This window comes from Buceros rhinoceros, unplaced genomic scaffold, assembly GCF_000710305.1.
Source record: "Buceros rhinoceros silvestris isolate BGI_N320 unplaced genomic scaffold, ASM71030v1 scaffold10087, whole genome shotgun sequence".
NCBI lineage: Eukaryota > Metazoa > Chordata > Aves > Bucerotiformes > Bucerotidae > Buceros > Buceros rhinoceros.
The window spans coordinates 474-22,949 of NW_010421590.1; the positions used below are offsets into that span (position 1 = coordinate 474).

General features: G+C 41.2%; 1 protein-coding gene across 1 annotated transcript in view; it reads right to left on the reverse strand.

Annotated features, from left to right (window-relative positions):
• Window positions 1–10,915: 10,915 nt before the first annotated feature.
• Window positions 10,916–22,476, reverse strand: part of MYO10 (myosin X) — a 76,077-nt gene continuing 64,516 nt past the window's right edge. Inside the window, exons 28-38 of the mRNA XM_010139728.1 lie at window positions 22,162–22,304; window positions 21,004–21,198; window positions 19,796–19,953; window positions 18,611–18,734; window positions 16,631–16,928; window positions 14,711–14,918; window positions 13,983–14,119; window positions 12,953–13,073; window positions 12,042–12,494; window positions 11,483–11,674; window positions 10,916–11,204 (exon numbers count right to left, since the gene is read on the reverse strand). Of these exons, the coding sequence (XP_010138030.1) occupies window positions 11,094–11,204; window positions 11,483–11,674; window positions 12,042–12,494; window positions 12,953–13,073; window positions 13,983–14,119; window positions 14,711–14,918; window positions 16,631–16,928; window positions 18,611–18,734; window positions 19,796–19,953; window positions 21,004–21,198; window positions 22,162–22,304 (2,140 nt within the window). The 3' untranslated portion in view covers window positions 10,916–11,093. The remainder of the gene's footprint in view (window positions 11,205–11,482; window positions 11,675–12,041; window positions 12,495–12,952; window positions 13,074–13,982; window positions 14,120–14,710; window positions 14,919–16,630; window positions 16,929–18,610; window positions 18,735–19,795; window positions 19,954–21,003; window positions 21,199–22,161; window positions 22,305–22,476) is intronic.

The window sequence follows — 22,476 nt, forward strand, 5'->3', positions numbered from 1 at the left end:
CTGCGTTGTCCCCACCCCACCCCACCCCACCCCCTCACACACACCCTGGTTATCTTGATCTCTACAGGAAAAGGACTCATACTCACTTGAAGGTCAACATGCCTTTTTTTCTCTGAGGTAAAAGAAGTCAGAATAAGATCACAAAATTAACTGAGTTGCGACATTGACTGTGGTTTGCAAATCTGCTGTGTGTTTGACCAGATGACCTTGGGAAGGAGTTATGTTCCTTTTCTGATTCCATTTACTCTATGTAGTACGTGAATTGTACCCAGGAAGAAATGGAAGGAACATTATTCTATGTAAGCAATTAATTTTTTTCTAAAGGACATTTTCAAAGGACATTTTAGTTTTATGCTAATTTGTTACGCTACTGTGCTTTAAACTTCTGAGAACCTGGATAATAACGCCAGCTAAAAAAGTGATTGATGAAATGTGGTCTGTGAAGGTCTGAGAGAGCAAAAGGAAAGAGACAGGCTCCCCTAGTGACCCCAAGCACATGGATGGAAAAGGAAGGCTCTGGGAAGCAGTTGCAGGAGGGCTGGAGAAACACTTCGTTGTTTTGCTTCAGTTTTGTGTTGATGGATCAAACTTTGCCCTAAAAAGACTTGGTCAAAACAGGGTGTCCTCCTCATGCTGGAAAACAGGCAGCTGTTTCATATGCGTGCGGGCTACTGAGCACCCCTGCTGCCGTTGCTTGAGCACCTGACACCTCTCCAGGGTGTCTGTAGTGGTTCCCCATAGATGCTGATTCCTGATTTTGGGGAGTGGGAGCAGATAGAATCCTGCTAGTCCATGGGAGTAAAAAAAGAATATTCTCAAAAGGAAAAGGAGTTAGGGAGAGGAGCACAAATGGGGGGATTTCTCTTCTACTTCTCCGTTTCTTTTGTCAGGTCATTGTAGGATCATGTGCCATCTCTGTCAAGCTGCTGTTCTGGTGAACACTGCCCATAACTTGCCGACACCACCCCCAGCTTTGCCAGCAGCAGATTGCTTTCCCTTGCCAGTGTTCAGTTATTTCAGTAATGTGGGCTTCCCTGTCCAGCAACTAAGGCCAGCTAACTCCAGACAGTTACTAGGTAAGCTTGGAAAGAAGTCAGGTGTTTCTTAGGCGGTTTTAACCTGACCATGGGATAGTTAGCCCCAGAAAGCACACCAGGGTCCAAATGATTAAATTTGGGTCTAAGCAGCAGCCAGACAATGGCAATATAATCCTGCGACCCTAAGGATTAAAGCCACGGCAGGTTTTAGGAGATCCTCCCTTACCAGTATTCCACTTTTTTTCAAACAGGTGGGAATGAATGCATGTTGGCTGCCCCCCCACCCCACCTCTCCCTACCCCGTAATTCATACTCTGTGTTGTACTCCCTTCAGTCACCGGAGTTCAAGAATGCCCCCTCAGAAGAGGGGGGATGGAGTCTGGGAGGAGAAGATGAGGTGGGGTTTCAGTCTGCAGGGTAAACTACAGATAGAGGAACTCTCAGATTTTAAACGTGTATCCATTCTAGATTACTGGCCTCTGCTTTCCTGACCTATACCATGAAGGATATAAACAGAAATTAGTGAAAGGTTTTTTCAGAATAAGCTTTGTAATTTGGCTAATGGAAAAAAATGCTTCATGTGTTGATGGATGCCAGCTCTCCTTTTTTCACTGCTGATCGTTGTTGGGATGGGTTTATGTGAAGGACCGTACTGAAAGCACTCTGGTGTAAACATCAGCGTGAAAGAAGAGATGGATGATTCATTCCCAGCCATTGAAAGTTTAGGTAGCTTTTTCAGGAAAATAGCAGTAAAGATGTTGTCTGGCTTTTATCTTTCAGTATTCTGATGTTTAGCCTGTCAGGGTTTGAAAGGTTTGTGTGCAGTTTATAAGGTAGTGCTGGGAAAAACTAGGATTAGCACCCAGTGCACAGCTGTACGTGTGAGTGATGATGCACAGACTTCGGTAGGGACTGCAGCTGTGTTGTCAGGGACTGCAGTGTAAATGATGGATGAAAACTGAGGAGAAAGCTTTCCAAATGGTTAATTCAAAGGAGCTTACAATTATCAAAGCATTCTAATGCTTCTGAAATATGTTTGAGAATTCTGATGGCAGCAGAGTGACATTGTTGAATTCAGTTGCAGATTGCAGGTAAAAAGAGTGTGATTCTTCTTCTTTATATATTTTTTCCAAACTTGTTTTCCACTTGCTTCATTTCATCACAGGATCACAGAATTTCTAAGTTAGTGTGGAAGGAACATCTGGAATACATGTGGTCTGACCCTTCTCCCCACATACACGCTTACTCTTAGCACCTTGGCTGTGACATGTTGCTGCTCCCTGTCATGCCTGGATTTCTGAAGGCCTCTGAGGACTGGAGATTCTACAGCACACTCTGGGCAACCTATTCCAATGTTTGACTATGTTCATTGTGAGGAGTATTTTCTTATTATCTACTAAAAATTTCTTGTTATATAAGTTTTGCCCATTTCCTCTAATTGTTCCTCTCATTGTTCCTCTAATTTCCTGCACCTTGTAGTGGAGGGATCTGGCCCCATCTGCTCTATAACAGGTACTAGGTACTTAGGAAGTAGATCCCCATTAGCTTTCCATCCTCCAGGCTGAGCAGACCCAGGTCTCTCAGCCTCTCTCCATGTCAGCATGTGTCTCGTATTGGGTTGCCTAACACAGGACAAATAAAATGCTCTGCTCATCACCGCTTCTGCCGTTCCCAGCCAAGCCACGCTGCACTGCTGTTTGAAAGAACTGCCCCCTCCCGCCTAGCACCGCCCCCCTCAGAGGTACTGGGCATGACGTCAGTATGGTATCGAATATCCCATTGGCTGGCTTGGTCCGGCTACGCTGGCTGTGGAAATTAACCCTATTCTAGGCAAATTGTCAGTTAGTCTGAGGGAACATCATTCGCCTTCCAGAAACACTTTATTTCAGAGGCTGCTCTCTGCTATCTCTCTCAGCCATCAGCCTTGCTTCTTGCTTTTTTTTTTTTAGCTGCTTGAAGAAAACTTAGGATAGCAGAGTGAACACAGGTTTATATTTTGTGCATCAAATCCAGCCAAGTACATCTTCGCCGGATATATATATAAATAAACACATAAAATTATATTTTACCAGAAGAACTTTAGTCACTAAGGTCTTATCTGGTATTGATAGTGTGTGAGGTTTGCTAATTGTTTCCTTATTGTCACTTACGTGTTCATACATTTGTGTTTTCCTTCCTTTATCCAAAACGGAGGGACAATTTATGGGAGAACTTCATTTAAAACAAACCTCATACCCTGTCACCAGCAGTTTGGTGCTGTTTAGAATGCCTGCACTGCTGCTGCTGGCTTTTTAAAGTTACACTACCTGGAAGACAGAGCACTGGCCGAGAGTGAAGAGACCCGCATTCTCATTCTGCACTCCCACTGTTCTGCTGTGGGAGGGGAACATTGCTTGTGTCTTCCTGACACACTCAATACTCCTTGCATCTTCCTGACCTGCTCTCTGTCTTCTCTATTCAACTGAAGCCTTTACGGATAGCGGTGACTCGATCTGTGTTTGTGCAGTGCCAGTGCTAAGCAGGATGAGATTCCAAACAGATTTCCCAGGTACTTTCCCAGGAAAAATAATGAAAAAACATGAGAACTTGTAATTTACAAATCAAAACTGTGGTTGATTTATAAAACAAATCTGAAGAAAAGTCTGTGCTTGCAAAAGATTGCAAGTGATGTTAAAATGAAATACTTAGTTGTCTGAGGTTATGAGACTGCTCAGCATATGCATAATTATGCTGGATTGTGGTAGACAATATTAATTGGTAGAACAAAATTAAAACCTGGTGCTTTTAACACCAGGTCTGCAAAGACGTATATTTGGAAAAAAAATAAATTAACAAGCATTAGCATGCTAAGAAAAATCAAAGTTTCCCAATCCAGACTTTTCAAAATGCTCCTATGTTACACTGAGAGGTTTATCTGTTGGGCAGATGGAATTCATGGGACTGAATTGGCCTTGTACGCTGAAACTACCAAGTGGCACAAGATGAAAAATTCAACAAGATGACAAAATTATATGAATGGTGATGCTGCTTCTTATCCAGAAATGTTAGTATTTGGGGTTTTTTTCCTCACTGATTGGTTATGCTTCTTCTTAATGCCTGTGAACCCAAAACTTCAAGAGCAGAACCCAACAACGAAGAAATGTATGGAAGAGTAACACTTCAGTTTTTAGGTTTTCTGTAGTATAGATCATGATCAGGATGCTGTTACACCCCTGCAACAGCTACTGCTTTTTGCGTGGTTAATGTGTGTGAGAACAATAATAAATGTTGTTCTTTTCTGAATCCAGGTTTTATAGAACTGAGCTAGTGTAACAACATACATTTCACCATTTTGAGTTGTCGGCATGGCATTAGATGGATAATACGGACAGATCAGCTTTCAATTAGAAAGGACAATATCTCTGATGTTTAGGACCTGAGACAAAGGAATTTGCAGAAAAAAAATACGTTGACCAGCTCAACAGCTATGGTGAAAGCCAGTTAAGAAACCGCTTAAAACATGTGTTTTTATCGCAGACATAGTATTGGACAGCGATCTCATAAAATACTTATAGAACAATTTATTGGTGTTCAACACCAAACTATGTGTTTCTTCTTATCTGTTTAATCATGCCACGGAGAAGCTCGATAAGAATAATTGATTGTCATGGATCTAACTTTGGACCTAATTACTGTGATCTCTCAGACAGCATTATCTGTTTGAATGTGTGTGGTGGGGAGTCAATAATGACTTCATAGGTTTAACTCCTCTCTTTGGTCAACCCTGCCTGAGAGCAGGCCAAAGCAGGCCAGCAACCTTTTTGAATCTAGCACTTGTTTAGAATTTATGAAACAGGTAAACTCATATGGGAGTTGTCATTGGCAAGGAAGAATCAAAATTGTACATTGGTCTTTTGGCTTTCTTTGTAGGGAGAGTGATCTAAGCAAAAACATGAGTATTGCAGTAAAACTATACAACTATGGAGATGAAAGTTGATCAGATGCCTTTGAGTATTACATTGACTCGATGAACTTACTTTTGAGATGCAGGCTACGCTGATGATCTGTCAAGAGTTGATGTCTGATGCTATGCTTTCTTTAAAAACTATAGTTCAAGAGATCACGATTCTTGAAAGTGGGAAGAAATGTGAGACACACAAAATTGAGAGCAGTTAAGAATGAAGAGAGTATGTTCACTGTGCAAGCTGCCGGGGAGGGTGCTACGCATTGTGCTCTCCACAGCTAAGGCTGCAGGAGAGCAGTGGATGTGTCAGTGAGCTCTGGTAAGGGATAGTGGCAAACAGGTAATTTCACTTGAGGGTAGAAGGTAGAAATTCTCGGTGGCAGTCTGTGGAAAGGACAGCTGGGTGTAAACGTTGCACTGTGTGAACTGACAAGCTCCTTGTGAGGAATGGGCTATGGTAACCTCTAGCCAGAGCAAACAGACTTGTACCAAGAAGACTGACCAGTAGCATGGATGGGGAGATACTCACTCAGAAGGGAGCGTGTAAGAAAAAAATGAGGGAAATGTCTTTCAGAATGCAAAACAGATACAGTCCCCCTTATATGGAATTCCCCAGAGTGCATACATCATCCTTCCTTATAACTGAGAAAGCAGATCTTCAAGATGGGATTTCGTTAGCATCTACCATTTTTTAATTCTGACGCAGTGGAATAAGAGGATGTTTGTGGTCAGTTGGTAAATATTGAGAGTGTGATTCAGGTCTGCCAGTGAGGTATGTGTGGGTGACCAGCAGCAAAGGAAAAATAAATTCTTGTGTGAGAAAAAGTAATTAAAAAGTATGAAAATTGCTGTTTTAGGATAAAGAATATAGGAATTCTTAGAAATATAAGATGGGTAGGAGGGGGGTAGAAAGGGGAATCGTTTTTGGTTTTGTTTTTGTTATAGGACTTTACTAATATAAATCAACAAAGTTAATAATCGTGTTACCAGGGAACCTTTTAAATGCAGATCCTTTTAAATGTTTTCATTAGCAGCATGATTGTCAGAGCAGTGTTTTGATGTGTATGAAGCAAAACTAGGTAGGATAATCACAAAGGAAGGACTGGATGCTCTTAGGAGTAAGAGAAATTACATGTAACAACACAGAATGAAAAATCATATGCTTGGGAACTGATTTCAAGTATTAGTTGAAATCTTGTCAGTTGATTAAATTTGTCCCTTTGTCCTTTTGCCAGTCTAGAATTCCCATGCAGAATTAAAGGGATGCCACTATAAACAGGACTAGTGAGATTATGAGATACCAGTACAGTAATTTTAGTTGAGAAGTTTTCGACTGTTGTTATAAAGCAACAGTAAGGCGTTCAGAACACCGCACCACTCCCATCTCCTTTGTTTTTAAAGAACGAGAACTGCAATAGATGCTGAAAGATGCTATGGTGCTGGTTGGGGAGAATGGAGAATTTGCTTTTTTTGAGAAAAGTTTATTTAAACAAAAGCATTAGCTTGAGTAGTCTTGCAAAATGAAGGCTGAAGATGATGCAACAACTAAGAAAATATATCGGGAGGGAGGAGTGGGTAAAAATTATACATGGAGAAAAAATATTAAAATCAAGAGATTGTGCTGGAACAGGAACAAATAATCTAGTCATGAATCAACTTCAGACAAGAATTTTTGGAAAAATGCCTACAGAGAAGTTCAGAAACAGCCTTCTGAGCAGAGCAATGTGGGCAAGCAGCCGCCACCCCACATCGTATCAATAAAAAGGACTGTTCAGTAAGAAACTTGCAACTCCGGCCTTACAAGTTTCACTTTTTTTTTTTTCCTACGGTGGTGTCCCCTTTCTCCATCCCCTTTGATGATGTGTTCTTCACTTCATCATTGCCAAAGCTAGAGATGGATGAGGGTGGTGGCATGTCTGAGAAGCAGCCTGAGTAGCTGTTGCTTGTTCTGATCACACATGTGGTGAACAGAAAGAATAACGAGAGGATCCCTCCTCCTTCTACCTCAGCTTGTTGTCTGATAAAATCTTTCTACAGATGGAACTGCTCTCTGTATAGCTCACTTCTTTGGATCGCTGCTGCCCTCTTCTGCTCGCTTCCCATGACTGATGCAGCATGTGTAGGTTTTGATGTCTTGCACTGAAGGCCTTACATCTGTTGCGGAACATACTGTTAATGGATTTCCTCGAGGTTAAACTTTTATGTTTGCTTGTAATGTGAGGTTTCCTGGCATTAATATGTCAAGAGTTTGAAAGAAATAGGGGTAGATTGATTGAAAGTCCCATGAACCAATTGCAAATACCTGTCCCTGCATTCTCACGCACCTTACAGCCCTTATGTGTGTATGTGTGTGTGAAAGTACAGCTGTACCACAGCACAGCTGGTAGCTGTTTTCCTGTATCTGATGGGCTGAAATGCAGTGGGTTTCTTGTTATATTCAGCACAGAGCTGTCATATTTACTTAGTACCCTTCTGTATTTACTTCACAGAGCTCTAAGTGATCTGGAGTATGTGTGCTGTGAGAAATAGTCTGTCAGCACTGAAGCAGCTGCCACTGTTCTACCCAAGTTGCTGGAAGATGTACTTGTATGCCAGCGTGACCTGCAATGCGTAGCATGTCTGTGTTAGGAGTCTGTACTGGTGCAAACCTGTATGTACCTGTTACAGCCATATCCCTCAGAAACGTGGGGCTCAAAACTAGGTTTCTGATGCAATGCTTTTTGGGTAAAGTGATTTCCTCTGCATAACTTGTGTCTTAATATTAAGAATTCTGGCACCCTGACAATTGAATGTACGTGCGTTATGAGGCACGGGAAAAGTGCTAGACCGAAGCCTGAGGACATAGGTGGAACTGAGGCACAGCCAGCTTTAACGTGTGCTAAGATGATGATGCACAATTGCATTTCCATCGCAGCTACCACTCTATTCCTGCCCAGCCCGGGTTCTCGCAGCATGCCTGGCTGGTGGGGTCCTGGGGCTTTTCTCCCTGTGGCTGTATTTGACCAGGTGCAGTCAGGGGCTGTGGGAACCCAACATGTGCTCCCAGAGGGTTTTTGACAGGACTTGTGTAGCTGCCCAGGGCTGGCAGGTCTCCCAGAGCAGAGGAAGCAGCAGTGCTGTGGTCAGGGCTGTCCTGAAGGCAGGGACAGGCAGCAGACAACTCCTGCGAGCCCAGCAGTGGGAGATGAGCAACAGAGTGGGAATTGCTGCTCTTCATTCTCTTTGAAAATATAGGATAGTTTCAAACTGTGAAAGCCACAACATGTACAGTAAAATTCCCCTGCTCTCTAGGGAGACTGGACAAGGCACAGGTTTCACTTGGAACCCCTTTAACTTCCGATGCTCTCTTCTTTGTGATTGCTGATGCACTCAACCTACAGAGTGTGGCAGTTGCAATACTGTGGCCTGTCCAGAAGTACAGATCTACTTGTTCTTTTATAAGTAGTGGTAAGCTTCTACCTGTTCTTTTGAAAATACAAACCTTTATTTAAAACAAGAATAAAAGTATTCTGTGACAAAAGCTCTTCTCTCTTCAGATAAACTCAACTGCTACTATAACAGAAGAGATCATAGGCAAGAGAGCTTTTCTGGCTCTAGCAAGAAATTTCTTGTATTCTTAGAATAAGCTTTTACTGAAGCAAAATAATTTGCAAGAATAGATCATCTCCTCAATCAATTTTTACATGTTTTATAGTGTAATGAACACTGTTCTCACTTTCAAACCCAGGTACGTCTATTATGAAGTATTTACTTTGATAAACTGCATTCTTTCTTGTATCAATAATTATGAAATCTTTTATTTCCCTCAACAATAGCAACTGAAGGAAGATTTGCACGGCAGGTTGGTAGAACTGGAATGAATGAAGAGAAGCTCGTAGATGTAGCAACAGGCACTTCTGTGTATTGACTAAAAGCAAATATCTCTCCTAACAGCTGATAGCATCCAGAAGTCAGTCAGGAGGTAAATGAATTGGGACTAGAGAAGTGTGACCCACAGTTCTCGAGACTGTGACCCTGACCCTGCCACCTTGTATATTCCTGTTTAATTGACCAATTAATGATGATGATGATGTGCCAGGGACTTTTCTGAGCATGTTTACAAACAGCACATAGACAGAACTGAACCTTCTTGCTGCACCTGGCTGAAATACATAAATTGTGTCATTCCAAGAATGCCTTGCTAACACCACCTGAATTCTTTCTAAACAACTTGCATATGGAAAAAATCAGAAATGTTACAGTCTCAGGTACTCTGTGTGGATGTAGCTATACAGGCAGTTACTGTTCTCTCATTTTCGTTGTCTTCCTTAATTTAAGATCACCTTTGCTGGGAGGGTGGGGACATTAAATTAGTAGCATTATTTAACAAGCTTTTAGAGACTGAAGGGCAGTGTCACAGATGGAGTGTCTGAAAGTATCTGACAGTTGGAGGAGGGTGGAGGATTTCTCATAGCAAGCCTTGTAGTCTATGAAGGCTGTGTACACTTACAGGTCCCATGCATGTTGCACCACCGTGCTGTGGATGGCTTGTAAAAACAAGCCATCTCCCATCAGGGCTGCACAAGCAGGGAAAGCTTAACTCACGCATTCCGTGTGGAGTGGAATGGCTCAGCTGTCCTTCTCCTCTGTCCTGCTGGTGTGACTGACAACGTACCTCATGACCAAGGAAACCTGCCCCGGTACAACACAAAGCACACGCACCTTTCCAAGCAAAAGCCTACACTGTGTTCCTGGCTTGGCTCCTGAGAAGACAGATGAAATTAGGGCTTTGTTGCAAGGCCTACTCAGTATGAAGTAGAAACAGAGCACATCACATGTGTTTTCTTTATTGCTGGACTTCATTAAGAAGGCATGGTTCCTTAAAGGCTGAGGTTTTTAATAAAAAAAAGTAAGGTTTTCAGGTTTCTTTTTTTTGCTGTGGACAAAAGGACACCTTTGATCAAAGTTTGGCCTTATATTACAGTATTTCTGTACAAAAATAAAAGTCCAAAATCAGATTATTATTAGCTGATATTTCCCAAGTTATTTACAGGGTGCTGTCAAGAACCTTCATCAGGCAACCTGGAAAAATAGAGAACTCTGTATAAAAGCAGTTGCATTTTCTAGCCAATTCTGAAGGGCTCTGACCTTTGGCGGTCAGTCTGGGTTGGAGAGTCCAGCCAGAATTATGAAAGAATGTCTTTAAAAGAAAAATTCAATATTAAAAACTTAAGCTGACATTATGGAGTATTAAACTGGCAAGTGTATTTCATATTAGGGTAGTCTATAAATATTCTCAGCTACATCTCTGTTTATAATACAGCAGATACAGAATGCAGATTTCTGCTACTTATATGGTAATACACATTTGCAATAGTAAAATCAATGTATGAAAATTTTGGAATTTACTTGTTAATAAAACTGCTTATAAAGTAACCACACAATTGTAACAACTATAACTCTGAACTATTAAAATGTACAGAAAGACTGTTTACACCATTGCACATACTTATTCCCTTTGCTTCAAAAGACCTGTGAAATACAGAATAAAATTAGAAAAATTTTACTGACAGCTCAAATACGCGTGCACAATGTGCACATCCATGGAAGCGAGGGGAAACACGATGTTGGCGTCCACCAGGAAGGCTGCCAGCAGCTCTCCAAAAAAATACACCTTGCTCTTCTTCCCTCCCCCTTCCCACATGTACACAGGCCAGTAGATTAGTGCAGAATGGATGAATATGCCTTTGTTTTCAGTGTTCTGAAAGGACAGAAAAAAAATCCTCTTGACTTTTATCAGCAATTTCAGATCAATACAAGTTGGGTTTAACATTGTAAGGCACTTGGTACTGCTTGTGTTGCAGCGGATCAAGTCTTAAGGCATTTGTTACCTCAACTGAAGATAATAATGCTTTGGAAAGTTTTGAACAAGCCAGCAGTTCTAGTATGTGACTATTTCAGCTGATTTTCCCCTCCCTACCCTGCAGTCTTCCCAAAACAATGTTTGAAGATATTTTCCGTGGAAACTCTGGTTCTTGGTTAGCTTGTCAACAGATGTGATCAGTGTCATCAGGTCGTTCTGAGGCCAAGCAGCGATATGTTCTATTCAGAGCACAGCAGAACTGGTTTTGTTTTCACCTGGAGCTGCCCTGACTTCCATGACTACTCACTGATCGAGAGGTGCTGTAGCGTTTTTTCACGATCATACTGATGTAAGCTTTCATCAGCTTTGCAATGTCGACCACCTGCCAAAAGAGTATAAAGAGCAAAGTTCTTGTAAGGTAACAGCATGTGAATGAATTTTTTTAGATGCTAACAATATAAAACTGTCAAGCCTTCAACAAAACTCTTTTGCAGTCAAACAAAAACACTCAGCACTTCTGTCTATCTCATTGTGTCTTCCCTTTAGCTTTACAGGGATCTTGAATAGATCTTTAACGTTTGCAACAATTACTTAAATTACCAAGTAGCCTGGCTATCAGAACAGGAGGACCACAGCAGCAAAACTCCTTCTCGCTCTTACCTCGCTGGTTTCAAAAAGCAGTTCTCTCTCATCCACCACAATCTTGTAGGTGTTGGCAAGTGGTGCACCAAATGACAAGATATGCTCATACTGGAACACCTCCAGAGGCCTGCCTTCCCCACGCTTGTAGACAGAAACTGCATCAGCGCTGACTCCAAGCCACAACTCTTGTGGGAATCCCCCTTCTTTACACTAGGGAAAAAAAAGAAAGTTAACAGCAAACGCAACAGTCGGAGCCGTGCAACACTAACTGCTGACGTTTTTGTCTGTCACTGTATTAAAAAGTGCATATTGCTTGTCTCTCTTTAATGCAGCCTTCTCAAAGTTGTTTTCAACCCGTCGGGCTAGCATTCTGTCCCTCTGTACTTCACGGTTAACTAATGGATTTAAATAGCTACAGTGCTTGCTAGTGGGAGTGTGCTTTTAATATCTAACATTTTATTACATCAGCTGTCTTCTGAGCACTGTGATACCATATGTATGATTTCACTACTCTGTAATGAAATCATCATCGCTACAGTATTAACTGTAGCTTGAGTGTTCAGGACGACTTACTCACCTCTACGTCAAAGAGTGTTGAGCCATAGCCAGGCCACTCCTTAATTAAAGCCATGTACTTTGCCATAGCCTGCTCCTGGTTCATCCTCTGGAGTTTTTTCCATTTGTCTATAATACTAGTCCTGGAAGCTGAGATTTCCTCTTTGACCCACATGTCTAACATCTGATCCTCCTCAACCTTCTGTTTGCTGACAGAGCCACTGCGAAAACTCCTCCGCAATGTTCCTTCAAGAAAGCTGGCTCGTTTCTTCTCGGACTTCTCTGGTGCGGTAAATGTTTTGGTAGACTGTGTAACCCGAGACTTCAGCTTTTGCAAGGGATAGACTTCCTCCATTTCTGGTACAGTGGTGTGCAGAGTGTAGTCGCCCTGAAGGTACTGAAGACGCAAAGCTGCAAGGACCTGGAGAGTTTCTTCAGGAGCAGGATAATGTCCTCTAATCACTGCTTCATGAGCCTATTGAGGGGAAAAAGGTAGCTCTTTATGTACTAACCAGTCTTGAAAAGGACCAAGAGAGAAATAGAAAGTATAATTACTGCCAGGCAAACCCAGGGTGTGAAATAAATGATCCAATAAGTAAATCAAATGTGGTAAATCTCCTGGCAAATTTGTTAAACTGAGTAAGACAGGATTTACCACAAGAACTGCAACTGGAACTTGCTAAATGGAAATCACTGTTACTAGTACAGCTCTCAGTGAACTCACATATATAAAAGCAATTGAATTAATAAAAAGCTGTAACATAAATCGTACGTCCTTCACTTTTGTCAAGATAAGCCCATTTTGGCCACTGAACGGGATGAGTAGTAGCGTGTTTAGTTAAACAAAAGCATAATCAAAACTCAGTGCTGCCTAGATCTCTTGCTTTCTTCCTCCTCTCAAAAGTGCCTCAAAACAGAACCTTTGTCCTTTACCTGCTCAAACATAAAGGCAAATTCCACACTATCTTTTGGGACGTTTTCTGTGTCCAGGAAGCAGTAGAGCTTGAAGTAGAACTTCCAGTGCATCTCCCCAGCTTCAGCAGTGGCAGCAAGTCTGCACAGTTGTGTGAAGAGGGAGAGAGAGATCAGATCCTTGAAATCAAACTCCTTTCTAAATTGACACCCAAAGAATCTAAGCAAGACATCAGCTGAATTTTGCTTTGTTACACCAGCTGTCAGTCTAGTACTGTTGACAGGAGCTAAATGTTTTCAGCAGTATAACTGACTGATGTCGTGGGGTGGGGGTGGGGAGGGAGATGCATGTGTGCATTTAAGAGCCTACAATAAAACCAAGGACTTAAAAATGTTGACTCAGTTCTCAGTCAACTGATTCTAACCCAAGTTCTTTTAATTGACTTTTATTTCTGGCTCAGTCAGGTATTGATAAAAGCAACTTTATTAAGCCCTGCTATAAAATGTAATTGCAGAACACTTTAGACAGTCTCTGCCCACACCCCCCGTCCACCCCCCCATTATGTGGATAAGGGAAGCTGATTGCCACGCATATAGCATAAGGATGACAAACAGGTATTTAGGCTTCTATTACATTTTTGTTACTACAGCGCTATGGGTGGTTTCAATTTCACTAGTAAGAAAAATGTGAGCCGTATTTCCATGTGAAGTTAGGCAACGGGTAGTCAGAACGGCATTGACTGCCAGTACTGGGGCAGGCACAACAGCAGTAGTGGGGGAATAATTCGTAGTAGTGGAAAAACAAATGTGGAAATAGTGATGAGAAATATTAGTCTAGTGGCATCAAGAGAGAGGAAAACCAAACACCAGGGAATAGGTGGCTCATTAATTCCTTTAAGAAAACAAATAAGATCCTTTTGTTTCAGAAATGGCTATGTGTGTAATTCAGCTGCGTCATCACAAACAAGCAAAGGAAAGAGAAAATTCAGCACTACTGACATTGGAAATTTATTTAATTGCTACTTATTAGAGTGGTGAGAGGCATACTTACTTTTCAAACTTTGCCAAGACATCAGCGACAATGGTTCTGCTTTCAATTGCTTTATCAGTAGTTCCATTGTATTCAAACAAAGCAAACATATTTCTGCTATCCTCCATGGCCAAGCCACGAATTAACTTTTCAACCACCTAATGAAAAACAGCGCATGAAAAAACTGAGCATGGAAAAACAGCACCACAGGGTAAGACAAATAATGAGAAGCAAATTCAGAGCTAGGATTTACAGTAGGCTAAAAATGTTGCTAATGTTCTCATCAGCAGTATTAATTGTTGTCAAATTCCATGTTAGTTTTTATACTAAATAATGCTAATTCTTTCAGAACACGTATGAACTGTCACCTGGCCAGATGTAACCACCGTATTTCACCAACTCAGCAAGTGTCTTTCAGTTTTAGGAAGCACCTTGGTCCTCATACACACCACTATCTGCTGAAGTTATTCCAATAACGCCTCTACCGCATTGCTTAGTCTTTCCTGTGAGAGGGAGCTATAGTTGGGTAATTAATTCCCTGCAGAACAAAGACCGTTTTTACAGCAGGGATTTCTTCAGAACACACTGAAGAGTTGGGGGGACAGCTCTGTAAGCCTTCACTCCCCTGAAAGGAGAGACTGGTAGAGAAACCCTCAGGGATTCCGAAGTTTAACACGACTAGTGTCTGCAACTGGCATGCAAAGGGACACGTGATTTTGTGTGAAAGCTGTTCTGTCACCAGTTCTCACCTCGCCAGCTGTAGTGTGAGAGTTGATTGTAATCTTACAGGAGCCCCCACCGTGGCAATAAACTGTGGATGTCATTTCCTGCCTGCTGATCAGAGCTTCTATTTCATCCCGTGATGGCACAAACTCTCTGCATTTGGTTTTCTTCAGAGATTCGTAAGTAAAAAGTGCGTATTTCTCCATTTCAGTTCCTGGAAACTGGTCACGAACCCTGTGAGACAAATATTACCACTTTAAGCTGCCAGACTGTGAAATAGAAGGTTATTTGAGGTTTGTTTGGTTTTTTCCCCTGGAAGTACTTCTATATGCAGTATGCTATTTAATGGACTTGTCCAGGGGTTTATCTTCATTGTCAAGGAAAGTGCTCTAACTTGTGACTCACTGTGGGGATAACGTACGTACTTTGATCGTTTTGTTCTACCAACGTAACGAAAAGGAAAAGCTGAACTATCTTTATAACATTAACTACAGGAATCTTGTCAGGACTCACATTTGACAGTAAGATAACTATGAAAATCTTGCAATCAACCACCCTCTTTGTCAGTAACACTTGGGAATGAAGACTAAACTGCAGTAAGGTACTACAGAAAAAAGCACTAAAGCATATCTGACTGCTTAGTTTTGTGGTAGTGTCACTTAGGATACTTGATTTCTATTCCTGATTTTCTTAAAGGAAGTTTTCCCTTACTGTTCAGCAGTTAATGTTATGATTATGAGTATTCACTAACAACTTTAATGAACTCAACTCTTAATTATTGAAAACTGTTGAATTCAGGTAGCTTTCAGTACTGAGTGTTTCTATAATATTTCCAGTGATAAAATACCAGCTGCTCAGAGCTACTAAGGTTTAATTTGTGTGAAAAAGTAGAGTGATTCGTGATCTACAAGGCATAAAAATTTTACACAGTGATCTTAGAGAGTCATCTATGCATCTATAATATTGAAACCAAACTCCAAGTGTTTTATCAGCTGTATTTTTTTTTAACTAGGAGGCCTTTTTATAAGCTCAGTTGAACTGAGAAAGTGGATCAATGTTGGATTTTTTCATTCTAACTGTTATATAAAGCGATTGATATTTTTCACTGATCTTACTTTGGGTGAAAGGTGTATCTTCAATACAAGCATTTTAAAATATTTATAAAATAATTAGATTTAGCAAAGTGGTTGATGAAGTCCATGCTCTACCACAAACACAAGTCAAGACTTAAATTATTGAGAGCCGTTTGGCTTTGGTGGACTAACTTTCCCAATGACACACTCTGCGTTATTCTGCTGCATCATAGCAGGAGGAACTCCATATTCTGGTTAATGCTGCACTGCCAACAATACGGGGGGGGGGGTGTTTTAAATGGTTACTAATACCTTAAATGCATCATAGCAGGAGGAACTCCATATTCTGGTTAATGCTGCACTGCCAACAATACGGGGGGGGGTTGTTTTAAATGGTTACTAATACCTTAAAATTAGGTTTGCAAACAGACATTTTTATGTCAAATACAGTAGTGTTTTTCTAACGTCCATGATGCATACCTCAGAAAACTAAGGTTAGCAGGATGAAGAATTTTTAGCAGGCTGATTTGGACAGTTGAGAATGGGATGTGGGGGTATGGGCTGCGAGCCGTTTAAGCAATTTGATACAATTACAGACCCCCCCCCCCCCTTTTGTCAGTGTTAATAAATTGTGCATTCGATTAGTGGGATTTTGCTTGATTCTTCAAATGGGAGTAGTTCCACCTAGATCAACTCATATGTGCTTTTGCTACAAGATCTTCTGTTTAGATTCAGTTTGCCATAACCTGTTCACTAAGTGAATGCATTTTCAAGTCTCACTTCAAGGCATTTAAACACTGTTACAAGTGGTGGTGAAGAAACCCGTGAGTGAAGAAACTTCTTTTCTTGCTTTAGCAGTTCAAAGCTTCTCACCTTTTGAGATGGAATTTGAGATATTTTAGAATGCTGCGACTCGGCAGGAATGTGCAACTCATGCAGGTGAGTATTTGCCAACTATACAGGTTCCCCACGCTCCCAGGGTTAGGCACTTTATTGGTCTGCTTGATGAGCTGACAGTAGAGCTCATCTCGAAGAGGTCGTAAATCATGTCCTGTTTGGAGGATACCTTGGATTATAGGGATGGGATCAGACATAGACTCTAGCTGCTGTAAAGAATTAAATATCTTGATGGCTTCATCTTGCAGAGTCGTGTAGCCTTTGTCTTTCAGCACTACAGAATAAAAATAGGGAGAAATGTGCTTAGACTGAGATATGAAAGAGAGACCACTCAGGCTTAAGACAGGAATTGCTGTTCTGTGACCCTTACTATGCTGTATATCAGAATGGATCTTTCCTACTTCAAATGTAGGATGCAAACTCATGTTAACAGCTATTTTGCTATTGCAATTTGTTCCAAATTTAATGAAATCCCATTCTGAAATTTTCTGATCAACTTTGGTTGATCAGAGTTTTTTTGATGGAGAATCTTCCTTCCAGAGCACTCCACACTGCTGAGTGGAGTCAAGAAAGTGAAAATCTGATCAGATCACAAGTGAGGTAAAGCATGACTGCATTATGGGAAGTGACAGAGATACATGGCATCACTGTCTACAGCAGTAACGTTTCAATTAAACCGAAACAATACTGCTAAACTAAATCATTGTCACGACACTGCAGCTTGCTTTACCAGTGCTGGAAAAGGTGGTGATTGTTTTTGTACTATAGGTTATTCAACGCAGGCCAACAACTTTTATGATCTATGCAGTTCTTGGGTTCAAGATGTCTCAGTCAGTGAGGCCTACTAACCATCAAAGCACAAAGCAGTACAGATGTATGGTATTATGAAGTTTCTAACCTGACATCACACTATTACAGAAGAGCACTAGAACTGAACTGCAAGTCAAGGAAATTAACTGAGCCTCAATCCATCTGTGGAGCCTCATTTAGTACGGGAAGAATTTGGCAAGACTTCTACCTCAGAGGGAGGTAGCTGTGCCTGTCCACAGGGAACAGAGAGCAACCGTGTGCAGTCCTGCATGGGACAACCAGCTCAAGAGCTGAGAAGATCAGAAGATCAGTGCCTTGCCATTGTACAGGAGGAGGGGGAAGAGAACGGAAAAGTTTCTTCTAGGATTTGATCTCCTTGTCATTTGAACAGAAGGGTATCACTTGAGCTACCAGGAAGTCTTACCTGAAATACCTTAGCTTTTAACCAACTGTGGTCTCCCACCCTCCTCCCAAGGATGAAACTTCTGAGTTATATCTTGTTTAATACACAGTTGGAAAACAAGATAAGGACATGAAATTCACATCCATCAATAGCTCTGAATCATTAATTCAAAACAGATTTCTAAGTGACTGAGGCAAGGATATACAAAGACATGATTACACCTATTTCAGGAGTAAAAGAAGCATTACTTTTTAAAACCATGTCCACTGAAATGTTGGTTCCCACAAATCATGCTTCCCACCACAACCAATGAAACTCACACTTGTTACCTGGAAGTTGCAGCTGCTGCAGCTCCTCCCACGGGGTGGGAAGAAGAGATTTTTTTGAGAAGGAGAGTATGATTCAAGGCGATGGAATGACTTTGGTTTAGTTGCTTATTTCAGTGCAAGACTTTCATACTCTGTCTTCTTAGCTGTGTGGCTGAGGGCCACTAGCTTATATTAAAGGAGCAATAGCACCCTTCCCTACTGGAACACCCATGCAGGAGCACCACAAGCTCATGGCTCTATGCCTGACAAACTGCTATTCTCGACCTCCTCAAAGAGAGCAAAGAAACTTGTCTATTTGTGTTATAAACACATATTTTGCCTACTGTTACTTCACTATAGCCCATTGACAAAAAAATCCCATCCTCTGGTTTAATCTTTCGTAAGGAAAAGTGTTTCTATGATTGACAAACTTACAGTTTAGATTGATGTCCCCATATGGCAGTGGCAGTAATGGCGAGTGCAGTGGATGATGAGTGTAGCGGAGAATGGGGTTTCTCTTATAAATCTGTTCAACCACATCAGCATTCAGGCAGTTTTCCTATGGAATTAAGAAAAAAGCAGGATTTGGGGTCCAGCTTTAACAATAATGCAATGCTTCATGCCCTAAGGTTGTCTGTGAAAAAAATTAGTCATCAGTGTTACCAACACTACTTGGTGCTAAGTTCAGCTGCAGGTGGCTGCCTGGCACTCTGAAGGCTCGAATACTCAGTATCTGCTAAGCTCAGGCCTTGCATGAGCTTTCTTACCACAACAAAATAGTCCAGAGAAAACTGCTGCTGTAAACCCGATACACCCACTCTGATGTCTAAATACTATTCTTTCTCAGAGCAAGTTTGACAGGTGTGTGACCACTGTCTTCTGCCAATCCTGAACTTCCACCTATGTCTACTGCTATGAAGAATAGCATTCATAGTCTTGGAATTTAGGTTTTTTTTCCATGAGAGAAGAGGTCGCACTCTCTAAGGGAAAAGGTTAGTAGCAGTTTTCCCTTCTTGCCTAATTTTTTTTGTTCTCTTCTGAGAATCATCGTCCTCTCTCCTTACATTAACAAAAATCTCCAAGACATTCTCTAGAGAATGGATGCAATCCATGCAGTGTCTCCAACAGGACCATAAAGCAGAAACATCAATTGAATATATTTCTCACGCATGAGATGCTTAGCACATACTACCACAGAACAAGAAAAGAACGATAATGAAGAAAGATCAAAAGAGCTGTCTAGTCCACATCCTGGTGTGCTGCTCTCCGTGGACACAGCCAGACAGGTCTGCTAACTCATGAACCTGCACGCTGTGCTCTACTGCCAGGTATAGCAACGTCTGTCAAGGTACACAAACCAGTAAAACTTGTTACTGTTTTCATGGAAAGAAGTTATTTTGCTTGCCCTCCAAGTTGCACTTCATACTTTGCTCTTTTACTGTTTAGACAGAAATTCCTTTTTCAGGTCAGTGAATACATTCAGGTTTCACAATTTCAGTCCAAGCCACTGTGTGATTAAAACTTAACTTTCTGCTTTATTACCCAACATGGCAAAGCCACCATAAAAAAAGATGTAAGCAACCATTCTTTCCCACCCCACGCCCTCCTGTTTGTACCTACCTTAATATCCTGAATAAGTTGCTGAGTTGGAGTATCAATTGGTGCTTTTGTGTCAATCACGTTCTGGATAGCACTTGACCAGCGGGTCGCCTCATTAAGCAATTTTGTATAGAGACGGTAACAATGCTTGCGTCCGTATACGGTTACATTCCAATAACCTAGCACACCAGTAACAATTATTAATCATAGAAGCTGTATCTATAAAAACCACCCCAACTTCCATCTGCAGTCCCATCAGACCCCGAGTGCTGTGTTCTGGATCATGCTGGCGGTTTTTCAGGAGGCATAGTACAGATACTAGGGTATTAAAGGAGATTCTCTCCCTTAAAACAGCCTAGGAGTAATCTCAGAGTACAACCACCATCGTGCAACCTCTCATTTCATCCAGTAATCTTAGTAAAAGTGACCATAAGACAACACTATGGAATACTGTTAGCTGCTTGTGGGCCCTACTTCTCCAGGGCTCTCTGTAACAGGAAAATCTGAGACAGTCTTGCTTTGTGTAAAAGAGTCTTTCGTCATCTGTGGCATGCATTCAAATAGGTATAAAGCATGAATGACCTCTTCTGTAGAAAAGCCATTAATTTCACACCAGTGAAGTGGCAACTATGATAGGAAGAGCACTATAGGCTTTTTATGAAGCAGATTCAATTAAAGAAAATATATTTCATCTTTCACTAATGAAAGCCTCTGACGCGTCAGTGACCCCAATGAGATGTACAGGACTGTCAACAGTCCCTTCTCATTTGCATCAGCCACTTACAAGTTGAAAACCAGTTTTGAAAATGCACAGGGGAGCTGACTCAGGTGTAGTATGTAGGTTAGCACAAACTGGTCTCTTACTTTTGATCTCCCTATTCTCGCTCCACCGATGTTAGTCCTCATAGAACATAAAATAATGTATGAGAAGAGTGCTACCCATATGTCTTTCCCCAGGTCTTTATTGTGTATTCACACTACCTTAGTAGTGGTGTCAGTCTATAACTTAAATGTTGGTGAGAACAAATTTTACTCCTGTATATATTATTACCTTTGTTTTTTGCCCAGTAATTCCCTGTAAAATGTAAAGTGACTTAGAAACCTGGTTTGTTTATCAAACTGCAACCATAATAATCCATTTAAAATATTCTTACGCACTGTTTGTTGCACTACTAGATATTAGGACAGGAGGCAAATGAAAGCATATTTGAACAAGAATAAAGCAATACCTGTCTCTTTGAAGATTTTTTCATCAGGTGGGACCACTGAGCAGAGGCTGTTCAGGACCAGCGTACCCAATTTCAAAGCATTTTTCTCCGAACTCTTGTAGTAGTCCAAGGAATTGTGCGTCAAAACGAACCAACGCTTTTTTAGTTTTAACGAAGACATCTTTGGGTTGTTCTTTACTTCCTTGTGTAGCCACCCTGTTAAAGACACATTTTTAATCACAGTTTCTGTTTTTAAGCAGAGTTGGACAAAATTAGGTTGCTGTAAGTTAGTTGTATATTTTCAACAACAAAAATGTGAATTGTTCAGCCCATATATTAAAAACTTTGAGTAAAATTCTCAAAAAATGAAATGATGAGGATAGACTAAAATGAATATGAAAACTTTTCAACTTTGGCGTTTACCTACAAGAATTACTTTGTCAACTTACTTACAAAAATGCTTTTGTCATCATTACAGTATTTTCCTACATAGCACAGCAGGAGTGTTCCTCTTATGAGGAAAGGCTGAGAGACCTGGGTCTGTTCAGCCTGGAGAAGAGAAGACTGAGGGGGGATCTTACCAATGATTATAAATGTCTAAAGGACGGGTGTCAAGATGATGGGGCCAAACTCTTTTCAATGGTGCCCAGTGATAGGACAAGGGACAACAGGCACAAACTAGAACACAGGAAGTTCCATTTGTGCATGAGGAGAAATGATTATAAATGTCTAAAGGCCGGGTGTCAAGATGATGGGGCCAAACTCTTTTCAATGGTGCCCAGTGATAGGACAAGGGACAACAGGCACAAACTAGAACACAGGAAGTTCCATTTGTGCATGAGGAGAAACGTCTTCACTTTGAGGGTGGCAGAGCACTGGAACAGGCTGCCCAGAGAGGTTGTGCAGTCTCCTCCTCTGGAGATATTCAAAACCCACCTGGATGCAATCCTGTGTGACCTGCTCCAGGTGAACCTGTTTTAGCAGGGGGGTTGGACTAGCTGATCTCCAGAGGTCCCTTCCATCCCCTACCATTCTGTGATTCTGTGAGTATCATTTGTGAGTAAACTCCACGATGCAAAGATGAGGCTCCAACACTATCGGCATGCTGTATTGTGCGAACAATCCATTCAAAGCTTCATGGATGTTATTTCCTTTGTTAGTGCCCCATTTAGTTCTTACCTCTCACAATGAATTCTTGTCCTTCCACTCTAGTGTCCCCCTTTGACCTTTGGAGCAGTGTTATCCAGTGATGCATCTCTTCAGGAGTATCAGCATTACAGTGAAGAACACGATTAGCAGTGATGATCACAAATGAATTGGGTCTATGAAAATAAATGAAGATTGAAAAGCCTTTACAACCAACATACATACTGTTTACCTCACTCACCATAACCATAAACACTGTCCATTTGTTTGCATTTTCTATTCAGACAAATACTGTCCACCTCTAAAGCACTTACTTCAACACCACTAAACCTAAAAAAAAAAATTAAG